The following is a 16774-nucleotide window of genomic DNA, read 5'->3' on the forward strand; positions in this document are numbered from 1 at the left end:
GTATTTTTAACTCCGAAACGTCCCTTCTATTGCTCTCAGGGCCCTCCAAATCTCCAAATATATATATTTTTTTGTTGCTGCTGTGATTTATCTTCCTGTTAGAGGGTGGCTACTTGGGGCTGCCCATTAATTGGGGGCGCCTGGGTGCCGCCCCCCCCCCCCCCCATCCTCCCTACCACCTATATGCAGTGGATAGATTCATGGATAGCATGAATCTATTCATGGCCACCCCTGCCATCCCCTATTCATGTGTTTCGGCCCCTTTCGGGTCATCAGGCATATAAATTACTAAAAGTACTGATTAGAGCCATATGCTCAGAGAGGCTTCAAAATATGTTGGACTCGCGATGCAGAGCATTGCATCTAGAGACCACCCAGGTGTGCTGCAACAGCGAATGAAAATTCTCTGTTGCAACACTGATCCTCCTCCCGGCCAATCGGGAAGCAGGTATGAAACCTGCTTCCCGATTGGACACCTATCGCTAGGAGGAGGGGAGAGGTGACATGGTGGACGCTGCTCCAGGAGAGGACACTAGTCACCGGAGCAGCTTTCCCCGAGCCAGCCATGCTCTCACCGCCTGCATCCAAGGTAAGGACAGCGGGTGGGGCTGTGTTAGTACCGCCGGGGGTAGTGCCACTCCACTGGTGGCTACGTTCATTCTCCATGGTCCCACTGTATGTAGGAATGTAGCCACCCTTTCTTGCTTGCTCCTGAGACAGACTAGAGACTATGGGATGTGTAGTGTGCATAAAGCAATGCACATGACAGCAACTAATGATCGCTGCTGGTTCTGAAAAAAAAATGGAAGTGAGGGGAAAAAGAGGTTCAGGAACTCGCTGAAGCTGGCATATCATGGTAAGAGGTTCACAGTTTTTTTGTTGTCAGTTGCCTGCACCTCAGGAGACAGCAGGAGACAGCAGTTAAAGCAAAAATTGGTATGTAAAATACCTCTGCGCCAACCAATCAAAGAAGTGGAAAGACTGCTGCGTACACTGAAAGAGGGTTTTCCTACCCCAAATAACTGGCTAATTGTAGATGATAGTGTTGCGCAGTATATATAGAGATTAAAGAAAAGAGAGAGGGAAGGCAAAGCGAGATAAAGTGAACAGAAGAGTTATATATTCAGAATATAGATAAAGAGTAGTGAGAAAAACGTGTATAAATGGATATAAACTTGCTTAGTATTGATACTAAGCAAGTTTATATCCATTTATACACTTTTTCCTCACTACTCTTTATCTATATTCTGAATATATAACTCTTCTGTTCACTTTATCTCGCTTTGCCTTCCCTCTCTCTTTTCTTTAATCTCTATATATACTGCGCGACACTATCATCTACAATTAGCCAGTTAAAGCAGTTAAAGCCTAAATATTAGTACATTTTTTAAAAATCGTACACAGGACAGTACTTACATTCAAAAGTTGCCTTTGTGCTGGTGCTGGGCTGCTGGTGTCTCTGCCCCTAAACCCCCGCAGCCATAATCTTTTGGTGCTTTGGCAATATAAAAGAAAGTATCAGGTGCTTAAAAGTACATATTCCATTTAACTTGGCATAATATTACCAAACTGATGCTGGAGATGGCACCAACCACCATGGCTGCAAGGAGGACTAGGCCAGGAGGCCGCCAGCGTGAGTGGAGGACGTCATTGGAACACCTGGGCGGACACGCTGTACCCGGAGGAGGAAGCCATTAGAGCCAGCGTGGGAACACATGTGTCCCTGGTTGCCATGACAACGCGTCTCGCGCACGTACACTTTTTCAAGTCACGGGAATGATGGCATTTAGAGGATTTAAGCCAGATTTTAAATCTTTTTAAATCTTTTAAAAAGTAATTTGATAAACGGCCATTGTGAAAATATAGAATCAATAGTTCTATGGAATAAGTACTTTTTAACTTTCTTTAACCAGTTCAGCCCTGGAATAATTTACCCCCTTTCTGACCAGAGCACTTTTTGCGATTCAGCACTGAGTCGTTTTAACTGACAATTGCAAAATTGATGTCCTTTTTTTCCCCACAAATAGAGCTTCCTTGTGGTAGTATTTGATCGCCTCTGCGGTTTTTATTTTTTGCGCTATAAACATAAAAAAACGACAATTTTGAGAAAAACACATTATTTTTTACTTTTTGCTATAATAAATATCCCCCAAAAATATATAAAAAAGCTATTTTTTTTTCCTCAGTTTAGGCCGATAGGTATTCTTATACATATTTTTGGTAAAGAAAAATCGCAGTAAGCGTATATTGATTGGTTTGCGCACAAGTTATAGCGTCTACAAAATAGGGGATAGATATATAGCATTATTATTTTGTTTTTACTAGTAATGGCGGCGATCTACGTTTTTTATTGTGACTGCGACATTATGGCAGACACATCGAATAATTTTGCCAAATTTTTTGAACCATTGGTATTAATACAGCGATCAGTGAGATTAAAGATGCATTGATTACTGTAAACATGTCACTGGCCGTGAAGGGGATAACTGTGTTCCCTGGGAGGTGATTCTAACTGAAGGGGGACTAACTACAGGAAGTGACAGATCGTGGTTCCTAGCTAATAGGAACACACGATCTGTCACTCTTGTCAGAACAGGAAAGTGTGTGTTTACACACACTCGTCCCTGTTCTGTGTCTCCAGCTCACGATCGCTCGTGGCCGGTGGTCATCGCGACCGTCTGCCTCCGCTGTGCAGAGGGTGTGCGCGCCTGCTATCCGGACCCCGCGAGCCAACATACAGTTACGTGATTTTGTGCAGAAGAGCCAACCTGCCACATAAAACTGCGGCGGCTGGTCCAGAAGCAGTTAATCATGTTGTGAACAAATCGCCAGTCAGTTCATTGGACATTGATGGTTGATTATTGCAATGGCTTCTACAATCTTATACCCCAGCCCTTGTTGTTTTTAGTGCTTTGGGGTTAATATTCCCACCGGCACAGATGTTCACCAAGAGTGCCGACTATACCTGCCCTTTCTAACCCCCCCCCTCCTTTATTTATGAAAGCTGTACTATCACTTATATGAATGAAAAGTGATCTGTGAATGGAAAATGGGTAGATGCCCGCCTTGTGTGGAGATGCGACTCGGTGTACATCTTGCGGCATGTATGCGTTCCTTGATCATCCGATCAAGGGGAAATACTGCTGTGCAAAATGTAAGCACGTTGCTTCCCTGGAAGCCCAGTTTCTGAATCTAGGCAAGCAACTGTCAACACTGAGAAGACTCTCTCCATACTATAGGAGAGTTGGGATCGTACTCGGCAGGTTCCGGCAAGGGCAAGCACTGAGGCGAGAGGTGACGAAGAGGTGCAGGCACCAGAGCAGAGTAGATGGGTGACAGTCAGGAAGGGTAGAGGGGAAAGAGTCAGGGAGGCCAATCCTGAACTGGAACATCCCAATAAGTACACCCCGTTGAGTGACACCAGTAAGGGACCAGCATTTCTGGAGCAGAGTGACACCTCTAGCTGCCAGGGGAAGAACTCCTCCAACAAGGGGGGGGTAGTCGAGGCAAAGAAAAGACAGATTTTCATGGTCGGGACTCAATTCTCAGAAGGACAGAGAGGGCAATCTGTCACAAAGACATGAAGTGCCGAACTGTATGTTGTCTACCGGGCGCTCGGGTTCGGCACATCATGGATCTGGTGGACAGATTACTGGGGAGAGGCTGGAGAAGACCCGGCTGTCATAGTGCATGTTGGCACCAATGACAGTCGGAGGAAGATGGAGTGTCCTAAAAAACAATTTTAGGGATTTAGGAGGTAAATTGAGGAATAGGACCTCCCAAGGTAGTATTTTTCAGAAATACTACCGGTACCTCAAGCCACACCAGAAAGGCAGTGGGAGATTAGGGAAGTAAACAAGTGGCTGAAGAGCTGATGTAGAAAGCAGGGGTTTGGGTTCCTGGAGAACTGGGCCGACTTCTCAGTCTTTAATGAGCTCTTTAGCAGGTGACGGACTGCACCTAAATGGGGAAGGTGCAGATCGGCTGGGAGAGAAGATGACCGAAAAGTTAGAGGGGCTTTTAAACTAGGTGATGGGGGGGGGGGGGGGGGGGATCCCAGATATGGAGATGGCCAACGTGGAACAAATTTCAGTGGGTAGTATTGGGGGCATTTGTGGTAGGTTGACTAAAGCACTTAAACCCGTGGTAAGTATAGTGACAAGTCCTAATTGAAACCTCAGAACACCCAATAAGGAGATGGCATGCGTCCAGACAAAACTATTAGACTTGTTCACCAATGCCAGGAGTCTGGTGGACAAGGTGGGAAAACTAGAACTGCTATTGTATGAGGAGGATTTAGATTTCATGGGAATTTCAGAGACTTGGTTCAACAGCTCTCATGATTGGCTGGCAACCATTTAAGGGTATTACTTATATCGCAGAGATGGGGAGGGTAAAAAACCGGGAGGGGTATGCCCGTATATAAAAAACAATGTACAGGTGAATCTGAGGGATGACATCACTAATGGAGCAAGGGGGAGGTGGAATCCTTATGGGTAGAGCTACAGAGGAAGAAACCAAGGGGAAAGTAATACTGGGAGTATGCTATAGGCCCCCTAACCAGAGGGAGGAGAGGGGAGGCGGACCTTCTATGACAGTTTGGAAAGGCGGCAAGGATGAGAAGTGTCATAATGGGGGATTTATCCAAACATAGACTGGGCAGAAGGAACCGTGCATTAGTTTAAGGCTTGCCATTTCCTAAATATCTTGCAGGACAATTTCATGGGTCAGATGGTAAATGCACCAACAAGAAACAACGCGTTACTAGACCTACTGATTACTAACAATGCAGACCTGATCCAAGATGTGTAAATAAGGTGCATTTTAGGGAACAGTGATCACAGGTCAATTCGTTTCAGTATAAATCACACAAGCAGGGAACACAAAGACACTGAATTTCAAAAGAGCCATCTTCCATAAACTTCACTCCTTGCTAGAAGATATTAAATGGGATAATATCCTATGAATAAAGAACACAGAGGAAAAATAGGTGTGCTTTAGGATCATATTAAATAAGAGTATTAGCCAGGGCATTCTAGGAGTTAATATATTTAAGAGCTAAAAAAAAGTCCTGGGTGGCCTAACGCCAATGTAAAAATGCATATAAAAGCAAAGGAGAAGGCCTTCAAAAAATACAAGGCTGAGGGGTCATCATCAGCATTCCAACTATACAAAGATTGCAATAGGTTTAATGTAGAAAAATGTAAAATTATGTATTTGGGTGGCAAAAACACAAATGCAATCCACTCTCTAGAGGGAGAATCTCTGGGGGAATCTAGGACGGAAAAGAACCTGGGGGTCCTAGTAGATGACAGGCTCAGCAATGGCATACAATGGCAAACTGTTGCAAGGTAAAGCCAATAGAATATTGGCAAGCATTAACCGCTTCAGCCCCAGAAGATTTTACCCCCTTCCTGACCAGAGCACTTTTTGTGATTCGGCACTGCGTCGCTATAACTGACAATTGCACGGTCGTGCGACTAGGCTTCCAAACAAAATAGATGTCCTTTTTTTCCCACAAATAGAGCTTTCTTTTGCTGGTATTTGATCACCCCTGCGGTTTTTATTTTTTGCGCTATAAACAAAAAAGAGCGACGATTTAGAAAAAAACACATTTTCTACATTGTGCTATAATAAATATCCCCAAAAATAAAATGTTTTTTTCCTCCGTTTAGGCTAGGGGGCAGGGTAAGGGTTAATTGTGTCCTGGGGCGTGTTTCTATCTGTGGGGGGGGCGTGGCTACATGTGACACATCACTGATCTCTGCTCCCAATCACAGGGAGCAGAGATCAGTGACACTGTCACTAGGCAGAATGGAGAGATGCTTGATCACATTAGCATCTCCCCATTCTTCGTCCCCGTGAGATGACCGCGGGTAACCCCGCGGCGATCGAGTCCGCGAGACCCGCGACCCGACTCACGGAGGTCCCGGTGCACGCGATGGCACGGTGGCAAATTTAAAGGGACGTACAGGTACGTCCATTTGCCCAGCCATGCCATTCTAAACTGCAGGCACCTAAACATCCACAACATATAGGGATATACATTGTAATATTAACATAAAAGCGCACACACACACACACACACACACACACACACACACACACACACACAAGTTGCACTTGGTGAACTTTTTTAAACCTTGCTAACTATGGAACTGTGAATGAAATATCTGCCTCCTAAATTTTCATTCATGGAAACTATAGTATAGCTTCTATGAATGGAGGAGCAATGTGGAAAGGACAGGCATAGTCATCCCTCTTGATGCATATGACAGGTCCAGTGGTTTGTATTACTAGGGTACTAGTATAGGGGTCTGGAGAGCTTTGGATTTTACCTAGGACAGTTGGGAACAGCACAAGAAACAGTTATCCCTTGTGCAGAATATATATATATATATATATATATATATATATATATATATATATATATATATATATATATATATATATTTTTTATTTATTTTTTTTGTTTACTTGGGATTTAACAGGCAGCAATTGTCATACTTTCCAAGTGATGCAATGCAACCAGATTTCAAAGATCTCACATATGGATGGGTCTGCTCCCTGACACCTTTACATTTCTCTCTCTAGTTGACCGATCTAGTTTCACCGATCAGGTTCAGTCTTCCAAAGCAAATTTGAATGTGACAGGTGGCTTTACCAAACTAACTAGCGCTGACAGTTAATTTCTGTTTTTTGTACATGAATGACAGTTAGGCCTTCTTCACATGAGCAATCATCTGAGACAGCAGATTCCAGCACCAAGAATCAGTAGACTGATGATGCTGTGATCACAGGTGAATGTGATCAGTTGCAGCTGCTCAGCGTGTATAATGGACTGACAGACTGAAAGGAATCATCGTTATTTGCATATATCTGCACACTCAGTGGTTACCTGTAGTTGGGAACAGATGAGTGACCTTGAATGCATCTGAATGAGGGCCGGCTCACACTGGTCCGACATATGCTCCAACTTCGAGAGCATAAGTCACAAAATGAATTGTTCCCTATGAGACCTGTCTTAACTGGTCCGACTTGAGCACGATTTCAGCCCATTGATTTGAATGTAAGTCGCATCCAAGTCGGGTCATTATCATCACTTTTGGCATGTGACTTGTGCTCTAAGGGTCTTGATGCGGAACCCTACACCAAATAAAAAAAAAAAAAAAAAAAAATACGGGTTGGGGTCCCCCCCAGAAACCATGCCAGACCCTTATTTGAACATGCAGCCCGGCAGGTCAGGAAAAAGGGTTCTCCCTCAAGATTCATACCAGACTCAAAAGGCTAGTATGGTCGGATCCCATTCATTAAAGTTGCATGGAAGTCGACTTCCATGACAGAGCAGTGTGAACCCGGCCTGAGTGTGTTTGAAAATACTACACCTGCATTTCAAACTGGTAAACAAATAGGATTCCTAGATCATTGATAAAGGGGCTGGGGTGAATTGGAGCACTAAATAACAAAACCAAAGGCCATGTCTACCGTTTGCATTTCAAAACTTATCTTTAAACTGTGCCTTTAAAGTCAGTGGATGAGCATGACAGTCAGGCAGGCAGCTCAGGAGATTAGCAATGGCATTTCTGATATTTCTATGTTTAATGTCTCCTTTTAAACAGCAGAGCACTCTGCTCACTTCAAGTCTCCTAAATGAATGATTGGCCTCCTGTCTGCTTGGTATCTACCTATGTCATATTCTGAGTCCATCTACTTGTATTTGTTTTATACCGAAGACCTCAGGTTGGCACACTTCTCCTTCTTTTCTCCCAGCGTATACCCATAGGTGATTTTAGGTCTCAGGCTCACTGGGCATTTAGCCCTGCTGAATGAGCCTCTGGTGTTTTTCTGTGGGTGGAGGGCACAGATGGGCTGTCCAGGGATACTTGGAATACTTGGAACACAGACTGCTTGCTTGTATTTTGAGCATTTGTCCCTGGACGTATAGTGCCCTAAACATTTAAGGGGTGTGGGTGGGAATGTGTTCAGAAGAGAACCCAGGAATAATAGGTAAAAAATACTTGGCAGTTTGGGGGAATTGTGTACTGCTCTAAGAACAAGTCATCAATGGCAGCTTTCATATTTCTGTCTCCGGAGGTCCCTTTAATCATTTTGTGCTTCTCTTCACCAATTGTTCATATGCCCACTCTACATTTCCCCAACACTGTAGACCTTAATAAAAGTGTCCTAAGGAAGGATGATTCTTGCTGTTCATTCCAACCATTCCAGTTTTTCCTTTCCTCGGTCTAGTGTAGAATGTGAGAATATGGTAGTTAAGGGAAAAAGAATAGTCCTTCAGACCCTTAGTCCAGGCCATGCTATTTCCACTTTCCACTTTCAAGTTTTAAGTTGCTTTCCTTCCAGTTTTTCCTCATCTAGTCACTTTCTTTTCTCTTTTTCACAGTTTGTGTATTTTATTCTATATTTGCTTTTCCTGTCTCTGTAACTCACGTGTCACTTAACTGCTGTAAAAGTTCATGTTCACTATGTGTCAGCTGTGCTCACTGCTTCCTGCTCGGCCTGACCCTGCTGCCCAACGTGTACATTGGCATGTCCCTACAATAATACTGCAGCACCCTCTGGGCTTTCTGCGCTACTGGGGCTTTAAAGCATAGGACCCGTTAACAGGCTTCTGCTGCATGAGGCAAGACGTGGCGGGACAAGCAATTTATGATTCTGCAAAGATAGCTGGCTCATTTCACTTATAAACAACTGTTGTTTGTCCTGAAAATTTTGATCCTTATGACCGATAACACTTGTGTTATAACTTGGTGAATCAAGCCTAAAATCAGATTCTAACCTGCACTGGGACATGACAGTTGGGGAATGAAAGGTTGAATGTTAGGGGTTGTAAAGGCGTTTTTTTTTTTTTTTTATGTATTTATTTTTTTATCAAATTATTTTTGAGGTTTTTTTCATTATACAACATAAAAGAAAAACGCATCTAAAACATTTTAAAACCATACCAAGCCAAATCCCACCCACAAATAAAAACAAAAAAAAAACCCTCCATATCTGCGCTCACCAAACTAGATTTCACTCGTTACGTAGACCCGTCCAACACATTACTACCGTAGATGCTACATGTTTTCATATTTAATTATTTCCTTACACAATTCTGTCTCAAAATTAACTTTCCATATTATCATTAATATACTCAGCTGACTTCTTAGGTAAGTTGGAAACCAACATTGCCAAATTTTTACAAATTTTTTTTAGGGCACCTCCTATGTTCATGTCAGTTCCTCTCGTCTTGAATTAAGATTAGTTGCTTTGATCCATTGATCTATCTTTTGCAGGTAATTTGATATCTATTTTTGTAATATAAGTTTGCGAGCCATATGCATAGTTCTCATCCACATCACGTGCATTTTAACTGGGAGGGTATATTCAGGTATAATCCCTAGCAGGGCAATTTTTGGATCAAGCTGCGCTTGTGTAAAACACAGGGAATTTAGAGTATCAAATACACCCGGTACCATTAGCGGTGCAATTTTGGACACCGCCACAACATATGCATAAGTGTACCTGTGCCAGTGGTACATCTTGGACAATTTGGTGGATATGCTTTACCCTGAGAGTGCAGTTTTAAAGGAGTATAATAGACTCTATGAATGATAAATGAGTCAAACACTGTGAGGAGGATAAGAATACCCTAAATAATTTTTTTTAACGCTTGTTCCCACTCCTCATCACAAAGTGTCTCTAGATCTCTATTCCACCATCCAAAACTATCCTCTTGAGAATTAGTTCTAGTTATCATTTGTATAGAAGAATATATACTTTCTATGAGTCCCTGTTTAACATGTCTTACCGATATAGTTAAAGTCATAAAGTTGGCTGAGAAGCAAAATGCCAGACTTTTTTCCATAAAAGGTGATTTCTTACGTCACACTAATACATGAGTCCCATTGAGATAAAAAGTAATTAAAGTGGAGCTAAACCCTCTTATCCTTTATAGCCAAAGGAGGTTCCATCTTAGCCTCTGTTTGATCTGCAGTTGGCACAGTGCTGCACATGTGATCAGTTGTGACACCAGTCATTTGATGGCCTGACCGTTTGGTTAAGTCACAAGATGTCTTGAATGTAACTGTTAGAAAATCATTAAATCAATGGGTTGAGTTCCGCATACCTGTGGTTTGCCAAGGTATAGTAATGTGCAGGTTCACTTGAATTTTTTCTTCCTCACTATCACTTTCTAACTTTTCCTTCGCTCTCCAGGCCCTCCAATTTAGTATTTTTTTTAAAAAATACCTGGAGGGAAATTTATCATAACTGGATTAACCAGGATCTAGATCTGCTGTGCATGGCAACCACTGGGCTTCTATCTTTCATTTTAAGGCTTATCTGAACAAGCTGAGGCTAGAAGCTGATTGGTTGCCATGCTTCTCCAGTTTTGATCAATCCACCCCCCCCCCCCCCCCAATACTTCCAAGTATGAAGCTGATTATTCACTTGCCTTATCATTATGTGATAGTGCTGATGCTTAGGGATGGGACCTGCATTGTCACTCTGGGAGTGTTTAAGCTCCAAGTGACTCTTGCATACATGGGGTTTCTTTCCTTGCATCTGCTGCTGAAAAGAGGAACATAAGACCAAAGAAAATGTTATAATGTGTTGCCAGGCAGGAGAGTTATTAAAAGAAACCTTTATTATAGACTTGCTTAGCTTGCATACAATCGAGATGAATACACAGGACAATTATACAGATATAGACATTTAGTTATTAATAGTATTTTGTGAGATCCACTCTGTGCATAGAACTATATCATTTAATTGAAGAACTAATTGAGGCCATACTTTTCATTTAGATGAGACAAGTTTATGTGCCATGCATCTTGTAGGGGCTACGCTGGTCAGATGTCTCAATGGAAACAATGCCCACCCTTAAACTTATCACCAGAGTGCCAGGACCTGCCACAATCTTTTTACCAACCGTCACGTGCTGGTGACAAATAGGGACAATTGGCAACCACTTTTAGAGTTGGTAAATCTCTGTGTGCAATAATAAGCACTTCCGAAGCTTAGAAATGTTCATTTATCACCCACAAAACACCTACCTCATCCCAGTACCCACTCATCAAGCAAGTCCAACCTTATGTTGGGAGGTAGTTATCAGAATTTGCAACAACTGAATATGCTATTAGCAAGTAAACAGATGTATAAATTGAGCTTTAGCATTGTGTTGGACCTCAATGCATGAACTCAAATTGTCACTACCATCTTTTCCACACCATTACAGTTCTTCTGCGACACCTTTTATGATCTGCAAAGTAGTTTCTGCCTGTCATGGGTAACTTTTACATGGAATGCCTTAACATACGAATGTCCCAACAGTTTGTGGAGCTTCTGTACTAGCTAAAAAAATGCTTTTTGGGAATCGCAGATGTATTTGAATAAATGCTTTTGTTTAGGCATGTGCAAATTACGCATGTAAGGCCGGTAGGCTGTTGAAATAAAGGAGTCCTATTTAATTTTACACCTGGATGTGGGCTGAAGGTACCTGTGCAAAAAGTATTCCGATATCTCTTCAGCAACAGCCAGATTCTCAGGAAATTCTTAAAATTGTTGTATGGTGTGACAGTTTGATTTCATGTGTGGTTAGCTAACCCATGCTTTAAAATAAAGGTCAGGCTACTAATAACATAATCTAAAAGTCAAGTTAATAATGGTCAAGGTATCATAATCTTGTGAGCTAAAGGGCAAGCCTTTAAAGGGTAATAAACGAAACAAATGTGGTTTAATGCAAGTTCAAGACTTTCATTAGAGTGAAAAACATGTATACATGTATCACACATGTGCGCATGTTTGTGTACTGTGCTGTCATCCTCAATAGCCACTTTATGCCACAGGAGGGAATGAAAATGACAGGAAAATCCAACCTGTGTAGTGCCTCAGCAGCCTAAAAAAACAAGATGTGTCCTGAAAGATAGCTATAGACAGAGCAGTGGTCATCCGATCCACCCCAATTTATCAGACAGTCATATTTTGTATTTTGTCCTCTCTTACTGTTACATAATAGGTTGCCTCTCCTTGGGTCCCTTGAAGTTCAGGAGTTGCTATTATTCATCTAATAATGTAACATTTACACTGTAATATCGATTTGGAGTTCTGACTTAACTGCCGCGTTATCCCTGCTAGTATTTAGCAGAATAAATAGGTAAATTAATGGAAAAGAAAAATGAACAAATACAAGAGAGAAAATATTCTTAAACTGGCCATTCAAGTTACACTCTGCGTGTATAATTTCCTTTTATTTTACCTACAATTGTGTAGTGCAAGGCCTACCTGATTGGGTTTTAGTTGATTTGTTTCCTTGTGTAGTTGGTAAATCTAAAAGATAATGCACAGTGCAGTTGGATTGGAACCTGTGGCAAGGCTATGGACATTGAAGTATTTACATATCCTTAACAAGCGGTAAATGTTCTCTGCAGACCTCACTGATCTCTGCAGCTGTAGAGCACTAGAGCAATTCATCCTCAAAGTACATGGCAGAAGCACTGGTGTTGTCTAATGCAGCCCATACTTTACATTATCCATTTTTTTTTCCGTCCAACCAGTGGGTTGACCAAAAGAAAATAAATGACCCAATTCCCCCATTAACACAGGTGATGTGGATGGGGGAATCCATCCCGCTGAGCTATTGTATCCTGACGGTGAGGAAACCTCTCCTGCATCAGAATACACTGATCAGCGCTGCCATCTATAGTCGGTGGCACTGAATGATTGGGAAAAACCTGACAGGGTGGTTAGAGATAATTTGCTCTAAAGTACTTGCCGCTACAGAAGTCAGTAAAGTATCAAAGTGCATTGATTGCCTCTTGAGGATATTTAAATACTTGTATATCCCTACCCCTTCCACAGGTTCATTTCAAAGTCCAACTTCAGGAAAACTTAAACTCCTTATTGCAGTGGGGCTGCACCTGCACTACAGGGGTTAAATGCTTGTTTCTGTCAAGGGGACAGTAAAAGCATATCTTAATCATACAGTACAGGAGCCAGGAGTTGATTTCTAGACCATGGGTTATATACCACTACCTTCGGGTGATTGGACACTGGCAAAAATCTGTGCTGGGATCTGCCCCCAGTATACCCATTTAACCCTGCTCAGTCCATGCGGTTCCAATTGTTTGCTGTTATCCTTAGGTGTTGGACCCCTTCAGTTGTTGGAGAGATTTATTTTATTCCAATTTACCTTCTTTCTTCAACTGACACTTCTATCAAAATCAAACTGCTTATTGCTTTATGGTTTACTAGCAGTTTCATGATCGGTTACCTTCAAAGTACATATTTGAAATTGTACCTGGTCTGTAATGTTTGTTTTGAGCACTGAATTCTGCATGTGCACTCTTCCAATGAGTACAGTTTGCTGCAAGGTACTATACAGGCCATGGGCTGTGGTCTATTTGTGTGGCACCCAGACCCTGAAGACCCCTGTGGGAGTTTGCGCACTACAACTGGCAAAGCTTGAACTCTGAACAGGACCAGCAATGGGGATAAGGTAAGACAGGGTTTCCCTGTAGCTTTACATTCTAGTTTTTGATGCTTCACGGTGGCTGCACCCTGCGTCTCCCCCCTCCTCTGCGGCTTCCTCCATTGCAGCCAATGCGATTGCTTCTCCTCTCAGCCAATCGGGTCTTAAGACCCGCTGCTTGACTGGCCGGGAGGAGAAGCAGGAAGACAATAGCAAATATTAATTCGCTAGTGTAACAACTCAATGGGCTCAGGGGGCAGTGCTCTGCACCCCGAGCCTGCCCTTTTTTGAAGACAATTAGAGCCTCAGACTCTAATCATATGCTTAAAAAAACAAACCCATTTAAATCCATGCATCCGACACCCTGCATGTAGATTGGGGGCCAGGCGCATGGATTAGGGGGGGGCGCGGTGCCCCTAATGGAGCGGCCGCCACTGGTTATAACATTTACCTATTTAAAATCGGCTGTCTTTTCTTCCATCTCACTAATGGAAGTTCCTATCTGGCTAGTAATGCAATGCGTATAAGACTCCTAAATTGCACAGTTCTGGCTGGCACTGCTGTTCACAATGTAAGCTGATTCTTTGCTGTCTCATCTGTTGTATGATACCTCAGAAATACAGTCACAGGAACTTGACTAGTGCCTGGCCTCAATATGGAGGACTGCAGGTGATCAGGAGCAGTAGCACATGGGATAAATGGCATAGATTCTGCCGCAGGCCCCGAGGAAACTCCAAGAGCCTTACCAAGTGATAGCAGTTCCTTTGGTTGGGAGAATGGTTTCACATGGACATCACTGCAGACCCCTAAGTTGGTCTCCCTTAAAGATGCCTAAAGCATGTCCATTTGCTTTGGCAGACCTAGCCTTGCAGCTGGCTATTGCTACTTTATCACTTTGCCAGGCCATGGGAAAGTGGAGAAATCAATAATAACTTTCTTTGCATATACAGTAGATGATCCTACAGAATCTTATGACTTAAAGCAGTGTTCTCCAAATTGCAGCCCGATGCAGCTCTTTCCTCTCCTTTATCCAGCCCTTGGAGTACGTTTCCTCCCACAAATATAAGACCTTATTCCTTCCACTGACACCAACAATTGGGCATAATTCCTGGTGGTGACATCAATGATGGGGCACTGTTCCTCAAACTGACGTAAACAATGGGAATCTATTCCGCCCATGGACACCAACAATGGCGCTCTATTTCTCCACTGATACCAATGATGGGTTACTATTCCTCCCATTGACACCAAAGATTGGACACTATTCCTCCAACTGATGCTAGGACAATTTCTACTCCCAATGCCCACAGTCTGGCCCCCTTTAAGTCTAAAGGACAGTAAACTGGCACTTTGTTTAGAATGTTTGGAGACCTCCTGACTTAAAGGATAGGTACACTAAGATGCTCTGTTGATGTCCTGTCTCCGTTTTTTTTTTTTTTTTTTTCCTCTGCTAAATTACTTGCTTGCTGCAATCACAAAGGGTAGTCAGCACCTTCCCTCTTAGGGAGTATTACAAGGACTTTTAAAAATCCTGCACATGGACCCTTATCCACTCAAAAATGCACATCCCCTCCTGCTCCAAAAACATCTATTCTAACTACAGTAACCAGCCTCCTGGCTGGTTGCCTGTAGACTGGTCATTTTGTCTGCTGTACATAAATCTTTATTGATGACTCCCAACCAGATATGTTCCAGTATCTCAAATTCCTTGATATTCATCAGCTAGCTACAGTCCAACCTCTGGATTGGATTGGGTGCCCCATTTCTCTCAGGAGCATGCAAATTGCTTCCCCCACTACCTGTCATGTGAGGTTGTTCTCACCTAGTGTGGCAATAGGGAAATCCAACTTGTTCCCATTTCTCATGCTGTGACTTCTGTTTAGAATCACAAAAAACATCTAGCACTGGTCCCTGCGGGCCCTAATTAGGCTTTCTATATGCTCTTCCCAACACCTTGGCCTAGCGCACCTTGTGGACTCCTTTTTGCCAGAAGTTGCTCTTCTTGTCGCCAGGGCGATCTTTGCCCCTCTGTGGCCTCCATCAGGTGCTCTTTACCACACAGTGCCCTCCCTTTGTGCTGTTGGATTATATGGGTACACTGGGGGGAGGGGGGGTTCCCAGCAAAGCTTTTGTCAGAGTCCATTCATCTGACGGTTAAGGCATATAACCCATGGTCTAGGACTCAACTCACATGTCCTGTACTGTTCTCCAAAATGTGAAATTTACAAGTACTGTATGTCAAAATTCCTATTTTTACTGATCTGATCCTTTACTCCCATGACCGGGTGGTGCTCCACTGTGCTCTGGAAATGAACTTCCTTTGGCAATCCCCCATCCAATGCAGTGCTAGGGACTCTGCATCCATCTTGATGTCAGAGGACCTTAGACTGCTGGAATGCAGGGGAGAAGAGGCTGCAGGAAACAGTCCAGCAGTGCCGAGAAGCCTGCAGGAGTGGAGGATCGGGTAAGTAAAAAGTGCTTTTCCAAATCCCCTCGACCTAAATGAGTCATTAACCCTTGCAGTCCCACTTTGAGGCAGGGGTATGTTTTCCTGGAGTTCAGCTTTAAGGCTGCTGCCCCACTTGTCTGCTTAAATATGTGCTTTCCTCACCTCTGTTGTCCATTCTCCTATCTGCCTACTTCTGCTTCAGTCTCTTCTCTACCACTGTCTTTTTGTTTCTTTCTCTTCCGCCCATCCGCAGTGGCTGTTCCGGACCCCCAGCCCATTCCAATTGGAGATTAGGTAGGACATAGTTTGATGGTTTGAATAAAACAGTGCTTATTCTGGTCATTATTAAAGAGCCTCTAAAACTCCACACTTTTTCCATTGTTATAAACCATTATATCGTCTGTGTATATACATTTAGAATATATATACATCCTTAGGCTGGAGATGGGCAGTTTTTCAAAAGATTCAATTAAACATTTGAAAGTCTAGACTCATGTACAATGGATAAAAAATGGAGACCATAATCGTAATGATGTTCCAACTTGTTGAGTAGACATTCTCTGCAAATGTATTTTTTTTAATAAATGCTATCAATGGGATATTAATAGCTATTGATTAAAAACATAATAATTCCAATTTAAAATGTTTGTGTTCTTGCCATTGAATCTTCTTGAAAATTGCCCATATATGGCAGGGTTACAGTTTTAAAAGACATGGAAAAGGTTGGTTTTTAATTTGCTTGAATTTCTTTTATTGTGTGTTTTTCATGGTTCAGTTTTAGAATATATTTAACATTTCTGTGTTAATCACGTCATGCTGTAATGAATAGAATGAGCCTTAAGAATTAAAGGCCC

The 16774-nt window shown here is 42.6% G+C and overlaps 1 protein-coding gene across 4 annotated transcripts in view; it reads left to right on the forward strand.

The window, feature by feature from the left end:
• Positions 1 to 16774, forward strand: part of RNF157 (ring finger protein 157) — a 116803-nt gene that overhangs the window by 97180 nt on the left and 2849 nt on the right. Inside the window, exon 20 of one of the 4 annotated variants that reach the window (XM_077459341.1) lies at positions 16174 to 16214. The exons of the other annotated variants lie outside the window; for them this stretch is intronic. Within the exon in view, the coding sequence (XP_077315467.1) occupies positions 16174 to 16214 (41 nt within the window). The remainder of the gene's footprint in view (positions 1 to 16173; positions 16215 to 16774) is intronic. 4 annotated transcript variants of the gene reach the window in all.

This window comes from Lithobates pipiens, unplaced genomic scaffold (assembly GCF_037356315.1).
Source record: "Lithobates pipiens isolate NorthernLeopardFrog02 unplaced genomic scaffold, aLitPip1_a1.2 Scaffold_28, whole genome shotgun sequence".
Taxonomy (NCBI): domain Eukaryota; kingdom Metazoa; phylum Chordata; class Amphibia; order Anura; family Ranidae; genus Lithobates; species Lithobates pipiens.